The 19,047-nt window shown below is 38.0% G+C and overlaps 1 protein-coding gene across 2 annotated transcripts; it reads left to right on the forward strand.

Moving 5' to 3' along the window:
- Positions 1–1,320: 1,320 nt before the first annotated feature.
- On the forward strand, positions 1,321–16,963 carry LOC133621021 (palmitoyltransferase ZDHHC3-like). 2 transcript variants are annotated; one of them, XM_061982797.1, is made up of 7 exons: positions 1,321–1,650; positions 5,669–6,000; positions 9,972–10,096; positions 11,841–11,937; positions 12,056–12,137; positions 12,221–12,351; positions 14,988–16,963. In XM_061982797.1, exons 2-7 carry the CDS (start codon positions 5,698–5,700, stop codon positions 15,144–15,146), a joined length of 897 nt encoding a protein of 298 aa, XP_061838781.1. In that variant the 5' UTR covers positions 1,321–1,650; positions 5,669–5,697; the 3' UTR covers positions 15,147–16,963. The 2 variants fall into 2 exon arrangements, with proteins under 2 accessions (XP_061838781.1, XP_061838782.1); XM_061982798.1 differs by having other exon boundaries at positions 1,333–1,409.
- The last annotated feature ends 2,084 nt before the right edge of the window (positions 16,964–19,047 follow it).

The following is a 19,047-nucleotide window of genomic DNA, read 5'->3' on the forward strand; positions in this document are numbered from 1 at the left end:
CTTGCCTGAAAATATTTGCCTAATTCATGTGAGTTATTTTGGTTATAATCATGATCAACATTTTTTTGTTTTGTCCTGTCCAGCTTCTCAGGCAAATCATATAGTTGATGTAGATGCCCATATCGGCTGTTCAGATTTACTTTACAAAAGAGAAGTGTAGGATACTTCTCTTGTTGCCTTATTTGTATTTGACATTATTAATTGTATTTATATTATCATTTGGTGCAGCCGGGCCGGAGCAGCAGGGGATAGAAAGAGAAAAAAAGGAAGACAGAGGGGGAAATTGTGGGGACAAGAGGGGGATTAGACAGAGAGACAAAAACAACAACAGCAAACACAACAACAACAACAACAATAGAGCAACATCGGCAAATACGACATGTACACATATGATGGTAAAAGTGATAGCAAATAAGCAGTTAGCGAAAATAAAAAATAATACAGAAATGACAATGAGCATTATTACACTACAAATGGAGCAATACAAATACCAATAGAAATAGCGCTATTGATAATGAACAATACCGATAATTTACCTCTATTATCAACAATACAGTAATTGTTCAAATGCAACAATACATATACGTAATGATAACTAGAGATACGAAAGAATGCAGAAAAATGGAGGGGAAGAAAGAGAAGCAACCTATATTAACCTTGTAGATTGTTATAGTAACAATAGGTTAAGCTTGTGATCAAATAAAACTTAAGTCACAAACTCCAAAGTTTAAAAAAAAGAATGTATATCTTATGGAGTTATATTTGTGCCTTAGTTTTGAGATCGCAAAGAAAGAAAATAATATATTTTGCAAGTACTTGCATCCTATTTTTGAAAATAAATCAAACTTAAGTGAAAAATAATGTATTTTGTGCTTAGTTATAATCTTGTCTACATGTTGCCAATTACCGTTTTATTGTATTTTCCACTTGAGGTTAATTTGTTCTTAAAATAGCATGTATATGCTTGCAATTTTTTTTCTTCTAAAAATATACCTTTGCGACTTCACAAATAGAACGCGATTGTATCTGATCGATACTAACATTTTAGTATCACCTATTACCCTGGTAGGACTGGCTTTGATTGTACCCATTAATTTGTATTTCAGGTTTTAAAAACTATGGGATTAATTTAGCAATTTATTTCAAAATAACGCAACTATATTTTTTTGCTAAGTGGATATTTGGGTTTTCATTGTACATTATTTTAGGTTTTATATCCGCGGGTCTTACACTGTGGCAGGATTACTACGGGAGAAAGTTGCACCTGAAAGACAAAGTTGAGGACACAATGGTCCGATATGTGGACATCAGTATCACGTACTTCCTGGTTGGCCCTGTTTTATTGTACATGGTCTGCGGAGAAGTCCGGAGACCGGACCCGAAAGAGAATGAAATACCGAGTTAGCTAGGTAACCGAGAGCAACTATTGTTTTATTTAACCCATAAATATGTTAGTTAACATCACGTTGACACCACGGCCTCAGTGAAAGTGTCAGCGGGCCGGGGGAGAGTCGCAGTCCTCCCGCAGGTGACGTTAGCTGGGAGCGCGCTAACGGGCGGAGACCTTCTCGGTTTGATATATTTTAACTTGCAAAAAAAATTAAACAACTCGATGAAATGTTTCGCCACAACCACAAGAGAGAGAATGAGGTAAGACAAGCCAGAGAATGTGATAAATACGAGTTGGGAAATCATGTTTTACTCGAGGTGCATTCTCATCCGGGATATGCAGCTGTTTACTCCCTACTTCCGGTTTGTTCATGTCAAACTTAAAGTCATCAAATTTGGAGATTTGGTAGACCCTTTGGGAGGTTAAGATAATCTGAGCTGTAAATTGAAATGTTTAAATGGCAGCAATTCATTACCAAATCAAATTTATAAAATGAGGTTTGAGAAATAGTCTTTCACAATGTTGGAGGTATGGTATTATTTTGCTGTAAGAGTCAGTGTGAAGATCAACGTGGAATAGGGAGGTTGAGTATTGATTAGTTCGACCCCAAAAAGGGACAAGCGGTAGAAAATGGATGGATGGATAGTTACCGTGAATTGATTAACGTGGACCCCGACTTAAACAAGTTGAAAAACTTATTTGGGTGTTACCATTTAGTGGTCAATTGTACGGAATATGTACTGCACTGTGCAATCTACTAATAAAAGTCTCAATCAATCAAAAAACTTGATTTAGTGTCTATATGTCTTCTTTTTTTTTAATTAGTTGACTCAATATTATTATTATTATTATTTTTTATTTTATAAACCTTTATTTATAATATGCAACTTTTACATACAATCAAGAAATAATAATAATCAAAACAAGTACAGAAATAGTACAAAAACAGTACAAAACAGCACCAGGGGGTTGTAAACTCAACAAAGTAACTAAAATAGAATGCAAAATATATATTTAACAAAATGTAAAGCCATAGGCTCACACAAGTTCCGTAAATAATCCAAATTTGGAACAGAGCATCATAGTTTTCACAGCTTTTTGGTTGTTAGAGGTAGAGAGCGTTTTAAAGTAGAGTTTTAATTGTCTATTACCCGACACCTTCTATGTTAGCTACTTCTCTTTGTTTTTAATGTCTATTTTCTATTTTCTGCTGGCTTTACTCTCTATTTTATGCTGCAGCTGTCACATATACTGTATTATTGTTCATGGTAATTGTTATATATTGTATATATGATGTAGACATAATATAATAAAATATATCAGTATATATAATATACTGTACATATATTATGTAAATACTACGTATATATGTTATATTTTATATCGCTATATTTAGTCTATTTATACCTGCATTGTCCTTTCTATCCTTACACTTTCCATCAGTGTAACTGAGCTACTGTGTGGAACAATTTCCCTTGTGGATCATTAAAGTTTGTCTAAGTCTAAGTCTAATTCTTTTTTAAAGGTGCAAAAAACAGGTGGGGTATTGAGAAACTTACATTTATGAATAAAAACTTAGTCAATAGTATAATGAGGTTGCAAAGGTAAAAATCCTTTAAAAAAAATGTTTCATACAGTGTCAATCCAAATAGTAGTTGACTCAATATATTGGGGCGGACTTCCCTGAGAGCGTGAAAGGTTTTTTGGGCGGCTGTGAAAGGCAGTCATTTCACTATTAGTACCAGCATTAGACTTTTAGCCAAAATCAAGTCAGTTTTTTTTTTTTAAAGACTTTTTAGCGAGTAATCCATTCTTATGTTTCACGCGTTCGGACTACTGCAATGCACTTTTTGTTGAGGTAATTCAGCCTCCACTCACATGTACAGTTATTCCAAAATGCTGTGGCTCGTCTGTTAAGGAAACTGCACTTTTTGGGGCGAGGCCAACGCTGCTGCTCACTGCTCCCCTCACCTCCCAGGGGGTGAGGGTGATGGGTCAAATGCAGAGGATAATCTCACCACACCTAGTGTGTGTGTGACAATCATTGGTATTTTAACTTAACTTTAACTTATATGTGAGACAAGAATACTTGTTTCCCTTTTCTGTGCATTCTAGATAGTGAAACATTGCTAGCATAAGGCGGCTAACAATGCTGGTAATGGGGATTCACCGGTTTCACCTATAAATCTCACTTAAAAAGCATCCCAACAAATGCCAAAGATAATGTTGACTGACAAGAGTGTTCCCTCCATTTCTTTCATTTCGCTTTAGATAGCTCAAAAAAGTTACAGGCGGATTTTCATCGAACTTTCGGGAAATGTCCGAAATGGGATAAGGAACAAGCACTCTGCAAGTAATTTACTAGTTTCTTATATGTATTTATGAGGGATGCATTTTTTTTCAAGCCGATAGCAATAACTTGCTCGACCGATAACTCACTCAACTTATGTATATCTATTTTTCATTTATTTACATTAACTGTCGTTTGTTCACACCTGGAGATAAGAAAGACTCAAAGGTGGATTTGACCAACTGTACTTGTAGATTTGTTCTGACAAAAGTCAGTATCTTCAACGATGATAAAGGGCTGTTTGGATATTCAGGCGCTTACAAATAAAAATACAATTTAGCCACAATTGGAGGAATGATTACATATTGCATGTGTTTTTTTTATGTAATTATGAGCTTTATTTTGTGATTCTGAAAAACTTGAGCTATAGACAAATTTATCTGTAAATAAATGCCGATGTTTGTGGTATAAGATTTCACCCCTGCTGACGCAAGTTTTTTGTGCGCTGCCACCTTTATAAATGAGGTCCTTGGAGGTTAATAGGTGTGTTAAGGAGCAGAGTTACAATGCCATGTACTGTACTGAGTAGGGTTGTACGGTACACCGGTATTAGTATATTACGCGATACTAATTAATCTGATTCGGTACTATACCGCCTCTAAAAAGTACCGGCCCCCCGCTCCCCGTCGTCGTCACGTCGTATCATTGTTGGTTTTACGAGCAGAGAAGCATGTTCAACAGCACACAATCACAGAGTACTTACAAGCAGACAAGGTGTGTAGAAAGAAAAGGGAGAACCGACGCAGATAAAGGTGAAGTTATAACACTGAAACGCCCTCAGGAAGAGCTGCTTTAAGTCATGACTAGCTAGCTAGCTAGCGTCTAAAGTCCAGCCGCAGTCGGCAGTGTTTTAGCTACTTCTAAATCACTAATCCTCGCCTCCATGGTGACAAATAAAGTAAGTTTCTTACAAGTATCATCTCTGCAGGACGAGGAATAGCTAAACATGCTTTACTACACACCATAGCTCACCGGCGTCACAATGTAAACAAACGCTGGTAGGTCTACATCTGACATCCACTGTAATGATACCAAGTACAGGAGCGTATCTAGTCGATACCACTATGATTACATCGATATTTTTTAGCATCACCAAATCTTTTTTCGATACAATTTTTTTTAAATTATGTTTATAAACTCAGGAAATATATGTCCCTGGACACATGATGACTTTGAATATGACCAATATATGATCCTGTAACGACTTGGTATCAGATTGATAACTACATCATCCAAAACGAATGTAAAGCATCCAAACAGCAGAAGAATAAGTGATTATTACATTTGAACAGAAGTGTAGATGGAACATGTTAAAAGAGAGAGTAAGCAGATATTAACAGTAAATGAACAAGAAGATTAATAATTCATTTTCTACCACTTGTCCTTAATAATTTTGACAACATAATAGAATGGAAAATGACACAATATGTTACTGCATACGTCAGCAGCTAAATTAGGAGCCTTTGTTTGTTTACTTACTACTAAAAGACAAGTTGTCTAGTATGTTCACTATTTTATTTAAGGACAAACTTACAATAAGAAACATATATTTAATGTACCGTAAGATTTTTTGTTAAAATAAAGCCAATAATGCAATTTTTTGTGGTTCCCTTTATTTCGAAAAGTATCGAAATACATTTTGGTACCGGTACCGGGACAACATGAGTACTGAGTTGTAACGACAAGTTGCGTTCACCGTTAGTCCCATCATAAACTGTGTACAAGCGAAGGTGTGACCGGTATCACAGTTGTGGCGGTGGAAATGTATTTGTGGCAGGCTGCCACAAACAAATGAATGCATGGAAACACTGATTATGAAGCTCTTACAAACTGTCACTAAAGTATTGTAATACCCGGTAAATACAATTTTGGTCATTACTCTCACCTCATTTGCTATTTCCCTTTTCTTCCTTGATGGCGCCTCCCAGTATGTGGATAAAGCCACAGCTGCTCTAGAATGAGGAGCCCGTCTCATCGCACCAGGGACATCGAGCGTCAGGCTGGCTACCTGAAGCCTGAACACTGCGCCCCTCCCCCGCCCCAGGGCAGCTCCGGCACCATGTGGTTCATCCGCGACGGCTGCGGCATCGTGTGCGCCGTCATCACCTGGATGCTGGTCTTCTATGCAGAGTTTGTGGTCGTGTTCGTGATGCTCTGGCCCGCCAAGAGCCTGGCGTACAGCCTCTTCAACGGCGTGATCTTCAACAGTTTGGCCTTCCTCGCCCTCGCCTCGCACGCCAAGGCCATGTGCACTGACCCGGTAAGTGGATGATGACAACAGATGTGCTGGATTTGTTGACATATGGAAAATTCAAGTCAAACCAACTTACTTCTAATCAGATGTGTTGCTGAGCTTCCAAACCTTTTTTTACATATAGATTTTATTCCCCTGACGTCTCGTCCGGCTCGTTACATTAATGTGAGGTTCAAAGTGGTGGTCAAGCCAGCGTCTGTTGTCAAAGCGTTCTGGGCCGTATTTTGCTTCTCTCAAACAAAAATCAGAATCAGAATCAGAAATACTTTATTAATCCCCGAGGGGAAATTAAAATTTTCAGCACAATCCCATTCAAGATCAGACAAACATTACAGGGAGACAGAACAGGATCGCTGACGGGTCTGCCAACTTCCGGCGCCCCTTACAAAAAAGGTGAGATACAGGTAAACAATGGGGGGGTGAGAAAAAATAAATAAAAATCGGTCTAAGCCTGGGTCCCTGGAGAGGGCGTCCAGACTCAAGGCCAAGGGAAAAAACAACTCATAGCCATAGCACACATCCCTCTTACATGTGGGGAAACATAAAACATCAAAGAACACAAAGGACATTAAAGACATTAAAAGAGCAGAGCTGATGCAACCAGCCACTTCTACATACAGCTATGAATAAAAAGTTAAAGAAACACATAAACTGTGGTGGCCTCTGCGGTGTTCCACGCCATCGTCTGCTGGGGTGGAGGGAGCATGGCCAGAGACAGGAGCAGACCCAACAAAGCAACCAAGAGAGCCGACTCCACCCTCGGCCGCCCACTAACTCGGCCGGTGTCCAGTCCGCATGGATGAGTGAGGATGCGTCGAAGGCAGGGGTCAGCAACCCGCGGCTCTAGAGCCGCATGCGGCTCTTTAGCGCCGCCCTAGTGGCTCCCTGGAGCTTTTTCAAAAATGTATGAAAAATGGAAAAAGATGAGGGGAAAAAAATATTTTTTGTTTTAATATGGTTTCTGTAGGAGGACAAACATGACACAAACCTCCCTAATTGTTATAAAGCACACTGTTTATATTAAACATGCTTCACTGATTCGAGTATTTGGCGAGCGCCGTTTTGTCCTACTAATTAGGGCGGTCCTTGAACTCACCTAGTTTGTTAACATGTATAACTTTCTTCGACTTTCTAGGACGTGTTTTATGCCACTTCTTTTTCTGTCTCTTTTTGTCCACCAAACTTTTAAGGTTGTGCATGAATGCACAAAGGTGAGTTTTGTTGATGTTATTGACTTGTGTGGAGTGCTGATCAGACATATTTGGTCACTGCATGACTGCAAGCTAATCGATGCTAACATGCTATTTAGGCTAGCTATATGTACATATTGCATCATTATGCCTCATTTGTAGCTATATTTGAGGTCATTTAGTTTCTTTTAAGTCCTTAATTCAATTTATATCTCATGACACACTATCTCTATGTAATATGGCTTTTAATTTTTTGCGGCTCCAGACAGATTTGTTTTTGTATTTTTGGTCCAATATGGCTCTTTAAACATTTTGGGTTGCCGACCCCTGGTCTAAGGAGACTGAGGTGTCCGATACCTGCTCATTCAGCCAAGACACTGTGAAGCTTGTCCGTCGAGGCGTTCAGCGCCAGCTCCGCAGCCCTGTCTCTACATTCGCATCTCCTCCAGTTTTTTTTCTCTAGACCCCTTACATACTCCGATAGTTTGCACACTGTTTGCTGCACAGTAGGCATATTGGTTTGGTTGACGACCACTTAATTCATCGGAAGTAAACAGGTAGGAAAAAGTCACGTAACTGAACACAACCTATACAGTAGACATCTAACTATTGCGCAATTTAGATGAAATAATGGGAATGGAAATAATTTGGAGGCAGCGTACGGTAGTACATCAACTTGACTGGTCCTGTAATGGAGCTCTTAACTTGAATCAACATCTCCAAATGAAATGAAAATGATTCATTTGGTGCTTGGCCTCTCCAAAACAGCCCAATTTTAACATGTGACATGCCCTATGAAAATAAAAACACAATTTTAAATGAGAAATATTGTATTATAATGCAATATAATGTAATGCAAACAACTGCAGTAGTTTTTATGAAATAATGTAATAGTACAGCATTCACCGGGGAGAGTGGACTTCTACGGTATTTCCTTCCAGCTGCTTCTCCGTCAAACACACCATCAACACCTTTTCTATATTTTCATGAATAAATGTTCACCATTTAGATATTATTTCACTGAGTATAGTGCACACTGGTAGTGATACGTTTAAATTTCTTTGCCAAGTTGGCGACACGCTTGGTCATGTTTTGGATGATTTCTTTTTTCATTTCAGGGAATATAGTCCACTTCTTCTCAGCACTGTTTCAGCCCTTACTTTCTTCCGTCCCATGCTTGGAAAAAAATGTTATGTCGATCTCTAGTTTAATGCTCATGCTAGCGAGTAAGACCAGATGCTTTGGACGGGGATGCTAGCAACTAAAATTTTTGCTTGCAACTTAAAGCATAACAATTGGCTGAGGACAGCTCTTATCTCTTAACACTCTAAAGTTGGGGCACTCATAAAGTGAGGTGCGGCTGTAATATTTAAAAAACCCGCTCAATTTGGTCCCATTTATGTCGACAACCTGGGTAACCAACTTATAAAGTCCTGGTTTTAATCACTAAAACGCGCGCACTTAAGTTTACTGGGGATGGGAATTCATACGATTTTTCCATTTTTGATTCTGCTTAACTTTTTGATTATTCATCGATTCTCATTTGGAAAAAAGGAGAGCAATCAGGTCGATTAGTACAACTTTGTTTAGTTTAGAAGTAACATGAGCGTACACATCCAATGGAGAGGTCTTAAGAGGCCAACAGCCTAGGGCGCCTCTGTGGGGTCTCCAGGGAAAAAAAGGTTTTGAAAACAACAAAGAATAATAATAAAATAAACACAAAATAACCTATTTATTATTCTGTGGCAATATCACAAGAATGTCCAGTGTTATGTTTTTCTCTAATAAAAGTTTAAATTATCCTTTTAAAAAGTATACTATATGAGATGAGCACCCAAGAGTAAAACTACTAGCAATTTAAGTCTAATGGAACTGTGTGTATTGTGCAATTCTGCAACCATCCACTATGAGAATTAACCATTATTTTTGCAGAAGGGGTCCGTTTATGCCATAGCTGGGCAAATATTTTTACTCGGGGGCCACATTGAGAGACAAAATGTGGTATGTGTGTATAAATTATATATACACATTTAGCTGTAAAAATCTGCTGTACTGTATGTGTGTTGGGTCCCTTTTTTCAGGAACACTAATACCAAAAGTCACAATGTCCGCTAGAATTCTAAAAACAGACCACCTCAAAAAAACAAATTAAATTTTACAGTTTTTTACTGAATGGGACACCCAAAATGTACATGAAAATAAAGAAAGTGGGATGTACAATATTAACTATGAACAATAAAACACTGAATATTAACAACATATGAACATCAAGCCTCTTTTACTTCTCAGACCAGCTCCTCGATAGACATCTTTTACAATCAAGCAAAACACAACAAAAATGCAAAAAACAGCAAAATATGAATGCAAAGGGTAATAAACACCTAAAATATGATATATTATCACTTTTATGCAAACATTTTTTTGTATAAATTTGTTTCCACATCTGGTCCTGGCTAATATGTTTGAGGCTGGCTGCTTTAAAAACAAACCCCGCCCACTCTGGTTGGTTCCTCGTCTGAGCTGCTGTGATGTAGATTACCGTAATAACTCAAAAGCGCAGATTTCAACCATTGAATTACTTTCTATAGTTCAAGACTTACGGTCATTCAAAAACAGCACTGCACATCATAATGGCGGCTACAGTTTGGATGTTCAAGGTGTAAAAAAATTATGTAGAACGCCCGGCGGGCGGGATTGAAAATCTTAATGGGCCGCATGTGGCCCAGGTCTGATCTAAAGGTTTATAAATTACTATTGTATGTCTTATCCAGTCATCTCTCTCACCAGGGAGCTGTGCCCAAAGGAAACGCAACCAAAGAATTCATCGAAAGCCTCCAGCTCAAACCAGGACAGGTGGTCTACAAGTGTCCTAAATGCTGCAGCATCAAGCCTGACAGGGCTCATCACTGCAGGTACACAGTCCAGCATGCACGTCTACATTCGACGCTAAACAACAGTTATTAGGTGATGGAAATCAGCTGAAAATTACAAAAAAAAGTACAATATAGTTGAATCGGGAAGACAATCAGATAATATTAAAGTGTGGAACAATTGGAACTGTAATTGAATGCAGCAGTGATGTTTTCAATGTAGTGAGTCCCTGACACCGACAGGTAGTGATTTGTGTGGGTCTCCTGGGAAGATGAATAGTTGCCTAATTAAATCAAAAATACATCTTTTTCATAAATTGTAGCGTCAAACTCCTTGATTATGGTATAGTATGATATGGTATTGTACTGATTGTATTAGTATTGAGGTTGTACACCACTAACATCATGTAACATCTCACATTAGGAAAGTCTTTTATCAAAACCTGCTTTTTAATTCTTAAACAAGTCAATAATTTTATCAGCGCCAGGTGCAATGAATGCAATTGTTATGTCATCTTCTGGTGAAGACCACACAGATTCACCACTGTGTTTCTATTCATTACAATTACACTCAGCTGGAAACCCACGGATGGGTAGTGTTCACTTTTAAACCGATACGGTACCATTTGGAAATCGATACAGGAACTCGACGGTACCAATTTTTGGTACTTTTGTGTGTGTTGATAAATGTTTGGCAACACACGAGTGTGTTGTCTGTCTATATATGTTGGCCCCTGCGATGAGCTGGCAACTTGTCCAGGGTGTACCCTGCCTTCCATCCGAGTGCAGTTTTGATAGGCTCCAGCCCCCCTCCCGCAACTTCGAGAGGAATAAGCGGTGAAAATGGATGGATGTTTGATAATAACATTTTATTTTATAATGTAACATTTAAAAATGAGCTGATTTTGATAACTGGAATGTCTAGTTGTTATATCTTGTTTTCTTATTACATTTTGCATTGCAGTCGCACTTCCAATTCCAAGACATTAGATGGCAATATTTTACAGGCTATCTATGGTATGTTGTCTAAAAAGTAGCTTTTTTCCATGATGTGTTAGATTGCGCCCTACAAAGTGTTTACACTGTAAGTATTGTGCTTATTACACGCCAGCTGTTTGAATGTAAACTTTCATCTTAGTTGTAGTTTTTATGACCAAATTTGGAGGTGTTGAAATCGCCTTGCAAAATCGCTAATGCTAACAGTAGCTATGGCAGATCCAATGTAAATTAGCATCAAGCCAGCGCATTTGTAAAAAGTAAAGCCTTACTTTACGTTTGCGCGTTTTCTACAGAGCAAACTTGCTTTGTTGGTGTTGAAAATTGCAACATTACTTAGAGGGAGTTTGGCTGAGTCTGCCCTGAGTGCTGCTTGAGTGATTGTTTGCATGAGCCAGTGTTTAGTCTGCAACCGGACGTGATGTCACGTGCAACAAAGGTATCGAAATACCCGTCCCTATGTACGGCATTCATTTGTAGAGCACAGACCTTGTATCTATGTATAATATAAAATATATAATATAAATCAATACAATCAATTAGCATGTTAGGTGGGGGTGCATTTACGCTGGAGTGGCATCAGATGGTGACTGGAGACCTGTTAGCGGATACTATCTCGCTTCAGAGCAATTTTATGAATCATTATATTACTTGATTTCTTTTTTGAGTGGATTATTGCAGAAGTGGTAAAAATTGTCCCAGAGAATCTGAATTCTAAACAATTTGAATTTGAGCTGATTAATATTTTTTTCAAAAATGTTTCTCCCCATTCCCGCCTGTGTGTCTGCAGTGTGTGCAAACGGTGCATCAAAAAGATGGACCACCACTGTCCTTGGGTCAACAACTGTGTCGGGGAGAACAATCAGAAATACTTTGTGCTCTTTACGGTGAGTCAACAAAAATACACTATTTTGACAACTAATTATGAATAACATGTTACAAAATAGTGAGCATATTGGATACAATGTTTAATATGTTCATACAAGTAACTTTTTTTTGTCTTAGATGTACATCGCATTAGTATCCTTCCATGCATTGGCCATGGTGGCGTTCCATTTTGTTTTCTGCTTCGAAGACGATTGGTCAAGTAAGTAGCACCTTTCCTTTTGGTTGAGGTAGCAGTAAAAATATCGATAAATACTGTAAGACAGATCTCACTTCCTTCACTAGAGTGCAGCACCTTTTCTGCACCAGCAACTGTCATCCTGCTCATCCTGCTGTGCTTCGAGGGGCTTCTGTTCTTAATCTTCACCGCCGTCATGTTTGGGACACAGGTCCACTCCATCTGCAGCGACGAGACAGTAAGTACTGTTTTTATGCAGTCCCAGCAGAACGCAGTAAGAGTAATGTTTAAAGTAGTTTTTAGCACTCTCTAGTATAGCAAACAGGTGTGTCTAAAAAGAGGAAGTGCGACTTGTAAACATGGAGAATTTTTTACAGGTAGCCCCAAATCTATTTGTGGCGGGCTGTCACAAATAAATCAATGTACGGTATGTAAAACAAAAGAAAGAAAATAATAAATCATTCAATCAACGTATGAGAAACTCTGAATGATCTGAGCAAGTAACTACAGAATAAATCACTTTTATGCACTCCCCGTGACTGCGTGGGTTCCCTCCGGGTACTCCGGCTTCCTCCCACTTCCAAAGACATGCACCTGGGGATAAGTTGATTGGCAACACTAAATTGGCCCTAGTGTGTGGATGTGAGTGTGAATGTTGTCTGTCTATCTGTGATGGCCCTGCGATGAGGTGGCGACTTGTCCAGGGTGTACCCCGCCTTCCGCCCGATTGTAGCTGAGATAGGCTCCAGCGCCCCCCGCGACCCCAAAGGGAATAAGCGGTAGAAAATGGATGGATGGATAGATAATAAGGCAACAGTGTTTCTCACAGAGTGTCAATCTAATAGTGGCGGTGGGAGTGTGGTCAGGGTGTGGTGGGGGTAGTGTCAATACGATATACTTGTAGAATTTGCCTAATTGGGAATGACACATGTATTTTCTTTGAGGAAGGCTGAAAAAATGTATACTGTATTTTCCAGACCATAAGGCACACTGCCGATGATTCAGGGCTATTTTCATAAAAAAGGCGCACCGGTTTCTAAGGCGCATTAAAGGGGTCATATCATAATTTTTATTTCAAAATTGAAAACACTTCCTTGTGTTCTACATAACATGTAATGGTAGTTGTTCCGTCAAAATGTTGCATAGATTGTTTTACAGACCATCTTCAAGTTGCTTTTTGACCATCTCAATAGGACACGCCGTTTGGTGGGGGGTCTTATTTACTTGGCTCACTTTTGACAGAGTCTTCTCCCCGTCATCTTTGTTGTAGCGGTGTAGCGTGCAAGGACGGGAGGGGAAGAAGTGTCAAAAGATGGAGCTAACTATTTTAATGACATTCAAACTTTACCTAAATCAATAACGGAGCAGCATCTTTTCATCCGTGGCTCACTAGTGCAGCAACAACGCCAGAAATGTGTCCCGTGAAAAAACGTCGGACCGTAACATTCTAATAACTGAATTTCCATGGGTGAATTATGTAAACCCACTACACCGGTAGTTTTTAGCGCTTCCATAACAAGTCTACTGACTGATATAAGTTAGAACTTTATGCTACTTTTTATTAGAAATAGCAACATTGGAGGATGAATGCCACATAACAAGAAGAAGCTTATCGACTACAATGTCGTCACGGACTACAAAGGACTTGTGCAAATTTTCAGGACTTATCCAGATCTCAAATACACATCAGCAGCTACCAGAAGGTAAGAAAAGTTGGTTTTGCATAATATTGCGAAACAAAACGCCAGATAATGTCTGCTAATGGGTGCCATTTTGCGGTCATTATACACACACACCATAATAATACTTGTACGTCTGACTACAGTAGCCGTAATGCTCCGACAATCCATCAAACGGTGCGGCTTCATTGTTTACTAAAGTCGTACTAAAACATTTTGACAGATTTTTGAGCGCCGTGTGTAATCTTCTGTTTTCAATGGAACATTTAAAGTTTTGGTGTTGTTTACTGGCGTCATACTGCAATCTACACATATCTCTTATGTGTTACTGTCGTCGTTACACCATGTGCCAAATAAAATTGCTTCGAGGTCGGTAAGCACAGTCAGAATTATTCCGTACATTAGGCGCACTGTCGATTTTTGAGAAAATGAAAGGATTTTAAGTGCCCATTATAGTCTGAAAAATACGGTGCATACAGTATGTTTAAAGACAAATCTGTGTTATTAGTATCAACTTTTTCATGTTACATTGAATTGTTTTGCTGTATTTTTCAATTGTTGCTGCTTATTTTGCTCCTACAATGTAACACCTTCCAGAGTTTGTTTACATATATTATTCTGCACTCCCTGAATGTTGAAATTTAGTTTGGCAGATATGTAAACCGTCCTTTGATTTAGAAATTTAAAAATGTTCAACTTGAGGTTGTTTTATTGTCTCCACGATGAAGTTAAAACTAAGTACACAACGCATTGCCCCATACTATTTGAGGAGAACTGAGTTAAGCTCATGACTCATTAGGTTGAATGATGTGGACACCTTTGTTACTGGATATTTTCTAACACGTCTTGTAGACTTTGTATGTGTAAGTAATATGCAACTATAATTATTTCACACTTGTTAATCATTACAAATGTGCTATTTTAGAATGCAATATTCTTATATTAAGGACACTATTATGTATGCCTCGCCTGTGTGTTATTGTTTGCTTAGCTGTTGCGTAGCCTGTAGCCTGCCATGTTTACTTTATTGTAAATGACTTGACTAAAATACAAGAAAAGATCAACCTTGTGTGATTATTGGAGGACATTTAGACGTTAACTGTCCAGCGTTGCACAAGTAAACACGCTGTATCGGACATTTCAGATGCATGCTGATATCATCTGATATTTCTCTCTGTCATCTTTGACCTAAAAGGGCATCGAGCAGCTAAAAAAAGAGGAAAGAAGATGGATCAAAAAGTCCAAATGGATGAACTTGAAAGTGGTGTTCGGTCACCCGTTCTCCGTTGCCTGGCTGAACCCGTTTGCCACACCTGACCACGGCAAGGCGGACTTGTACCAGTACATCGTGTGACCAGTAAGAACTCTTCATACTACTCTGCTCCAACCATATTTACCAATGACATTTCAAATAAAATACAATTTGCAAAACCTGCCACTATGGTACCTCCCTTTTGCTGCCGCACGCCATCAGTGGCGGTTCAAAAGTAGGTGCGGTTCTTTCGACTAAAGTGTATTTACTCAACTGCAGAGAGCAGCAGGCGTTTATTAATGGGAAGCTGAAGATTATTGTCTTTAAAGTCGTCCACTTTCTCTGCGACACTGGTGTGTTAGGACCAGTGGTTCGATTTGAGTAAAGGTGGTCCTCAGATTGTAAAATGTAGTCTATTTTGGGAAAATTAGAGTATCATGAGGGTCAGCAGATGCAAGGATGTGGCTGTTTCAAACTAAAGTCATGAAGAAGTAAGCACATTTCTGGTTAACAGATGCTTGTTAAGTACGTTTATTAAAAAAAAAAAAGTGATGTTGAACTAAGAAGAGAAACAATAGCTTGATTGTTCTTTTCTTGCTGGAAAGGAAAAAACAAACTGGTGAGAAGCAGGATAATATCGCTCTGTTTTTGACAGTCGGTGAAGTGTCGGGCAACATTACCTTTGATGTATGAGTGTCGCCGTGCGAGAGTATGTCGGTAATCCTCCCTAAGGCCTTAAGAGTCGCGCTGGACAATGAGCTGACAGGTTATTTTTTGTTCATCTGGTTTGCCTTGCACTTTTGCCTCTCAATCTGTGCACCTTGGTTGGTAAAAAAGGGGGCAGATCCAGGCGGGTTACCTTAGCAACGCTGTAATGACCACATATTGACCACTGACTACAGCGTTGACCCCCGCCAAGTAAGCTGTAGTGATGGGTAAATGGCGCCTCGATGAGCGTGTGGTACACTCACTAGCTGTATTGACAATGTGTTGCTGTTTCATACTGGCGCCATTTGCTGGATTAAAAACACTACATTTGACTTGCAAATAAAATTTGGAAATATATTGTTTTTGTTTTTTGTTTTTTTTTAGAATAGCTGCCAGAAAGAAGTACGAAACTTGCAACTCTGGTCAATGAGCCAAACAGTCAACAGGAAAATAACTTATTCGGTGTGATAAGATTAAAGTGATCCCGCATTTTGGAATTTTTTCCAACTTTTAATACGCAAGGCGCCTCAGAGTCAAATGTATTGGTCACATGTTTTTTTTCTTAAAGTGACACACACATCGTGGTATCATTTGACACAGTATCACTCCTAGTGTTTTAGAATGCTTTGGTATCATAAGCAGGCCACTTCCTGCGTCATGGTGCTGTGAACGCACCTTTATCAAGACAACAAAGCCTAAAGTTGCCTTTCTTTTTTTTTTCACAGTACGGTAATTGGATTATTTACAAATGGGAGTAAACACGCCACCAATTAGACAGTTGAGACCGAAAAATATGAATAAATCATATCAGTATGTGATCACGTGATCTTAACCAGGCGGAACAAGAAGCCTTACTGCTTAAAATATGACAAGTTCAGACTGAAATGTTTCTGTGTGATTTGACTGAGCACACGCCATTTGAAATATGATCATGTCAAAAAGTGGAACCTTTGTTATTTGAACTTGCTTGTTGCCAACTTTGAGTGTTTTATATATGAAATAAAGTGGACGGCAAAGTAACTGTCTCGGTTTCAATGTTGACCTGTTTTCAAAAATATAATGTTTGGTTTTAAATGAGGAGTTTACGTGTCTGCAATATTAACACCACCTGTTTTCTTCATTCAGTATATTCTGTCAGGAATTCTATTTTATTACTTTATGTAGGAATAGCTTTTATAATGTATTGAGAAAATAAAGTCATGTGGAGACTGTGTCATGTTTTATTATTTTGGAGAGGTGTTCATTCACATTTCATTTCCATAACAATTACAGATATTTTTTGTGTGTGTGTGTTACGAAAGATAATTTTTTACTGTTAACGACAATTTTAATAATACATTATAGCAATCATTTCTAGGGAGGGAGGGCTAAACATAGAACAATATATGCTTTCCACTAAATTGATGCTATTTGCTTTGTTGGAGCCCTCAAAATAGAATTAATTTCTGTCTTTTTTTCAACCCTAAATAAATAAAACACATGTCGAACCTCTCTAAATGTGTATTGGTGCACCTCAAACAACTTTATTTCATTTTTGGACAAGGGTCCTCTGGCGATGATGACTCATTTGAGTAGCAGAATTGGAATTTTAGCGAATGCATGACTAAAATAAACATTTGGCCTGCAGATGATGCAACTTCCTGTGGAATATTCCACGTTTGATGTGTGGTAACTGAGTGAAACCCAGATTTTTTAATTGTGACTTTTAACTTAAAAAAATAAAATTAGAGAGTATAAACCTATATCATAGTTGGGTAAACTAAACAAAACAAATTATATCTTCTCTGAAGGTTTTAAATGGTCATATTTCATGATAAAATCAGGAAATTAGGAAGCGGGTACAGGCAGCACATGCTATTTTTTCAGTGATCAGGGTCATTTAAATGAGTCTTTTAAATGTTATTGATCAGATAAGCAATCAAATCAATGTGCAGGAAATTTGGGTTTATAAGAAATAATACAAATACTTAATTGTGCATTTTCATTTTCATTTCCTGGGGATTCAAACGGCATGATCCGTATGAATGGCCCAGATGTAAATCCAATAACCCCTTAGATAATAATGTGGCGGCCGTATTTTTAATGGCGCCCATAGAATCTGAAGGCGTACTGGGTTTGATGTTGGAAAGGTTTATAAATGTATATTTTAAGGATGAAAAATGTGCTATATTGCAGTAAAAAAACAAAACTTGTTGACCTTTCAGTTGCCAAGCGACAGCCTCAAAACCTTTCGGATTTGAAGAGTATTTGTAAATGGAACCAAAACCCTGCTTGAGATGTGTGCAACCCCGGTGAACAAACGTCTTTTCGTGTCGTCCTCGCTAAACTTAAACTTTTTTTTCCTTTACCATCAATTGGTTTTAGTACAAAACAAATATGTAGTGTGATCAAAAAAGAAATACAAATAATTTTACATTAATAAAATATAAATATGAAATTCTCTGGACATCAACATTTGTAATAGCTGTTAACATTAGCATTTGAAAATAGGAAATTGTTCTGGAAAATGAAGTAGTTTTTACATGGATTATGTCAGGCTGGTAAAAGAAATGTTTAAAAATAATAAACAATTTATCAAAGCTCACTCACAAAAACTCACATTTTATGTGGCCTGGGAAAAACTGGAAAAAATATTCTGCAATAAAGTACTTTATCTTTTCTTACTAAATGTATTTGTTCTTTTCATTTTAGTAGAAAAAATACATAAATTTAAAACTTTTAAATCAATTAATGTTATAAATATACGCCAAAATGTTTGTTGTTGTTAAACTAAAACTAAATACTTAAAGGGGAACTGCACTTTTTGGGGGGAATTTTGTCTATCGTTACAGTCATTATGAAAGACTTGACGACGGACGGATTTTTTCAAATGCGTTCTTAATTGTAAATAAACGTAAATAAAAGTCCGCTTACCGCGAAGCCATTAGGAGGTCCTCTATTTCAGGTCGTCTCCCCCCGGCCCCCCGGTTCTTCGTGAGGATAATGAGACATTCTTCATTTAAATGGGATTATATGAACATCCCAGCCATCGGCATCCTAATGACAGCAGACAGTGTACAGTAAGTGATGCTTTATTATGTTTGTTGGCTCATGAAGTCTGCACTGATGAAAAAAAAAAAAAAAAAGAGCAAACGTGATGCGTTTTTGAAATTCATGTGCCATATATGCTTAAAGTGATCAAAATACGTAAATATTAAATGTTGTTATAAATGTTACTACATTACATATATACTTAAATCATGTATATACAACCTTAATGGAGGTGTTTGGATGTTTTTTTAGGGGCTTTATAGGC

The sequence above is a fragment of the Nerophis lumbriciformis genome, linkage group LG21 (assembly GCF_033978685.3).
Source record: "Nerophis lumbriciformis linkage group LG21, RoL_Nlum_v2.1, whole genome shotgun sequence".
Lineage (NCBI taxonomy): Eukaryota > Metazoa > Chordata > Actinopteri > Syngnathiformes > Syngnathidae > Nerophis > Nerophis lumbriciformis.

What these genes read in the sequence shown, in the direction of transcription:
- LOC133621021 (XM_061982797.1), top strand. Translation starts at nt 5,698, where the DNA reads ATGAGGAGCCCGTCTCATCGCACCAGGGACATCGAGCGTCAGGCTGGC. An exon ending in AGGCCATGTGCACTGACCCG is followed by an intron (nt 6,001 to 9,971) that starts GTAAGTGGATGA and finishes CTCTCTCACCAG; the next exon opens with GGAGCTGTGCCCAAAGGAAA. An exon ending in GACAGGGCTCATCACTGCAG is followed by an intron (nt 10,097 to 11,840) that starts GTACACAGTCCA and finishes GTGTGTCTGCAG; the next exon opens with TGTGTGCAAACGGTGCATCA.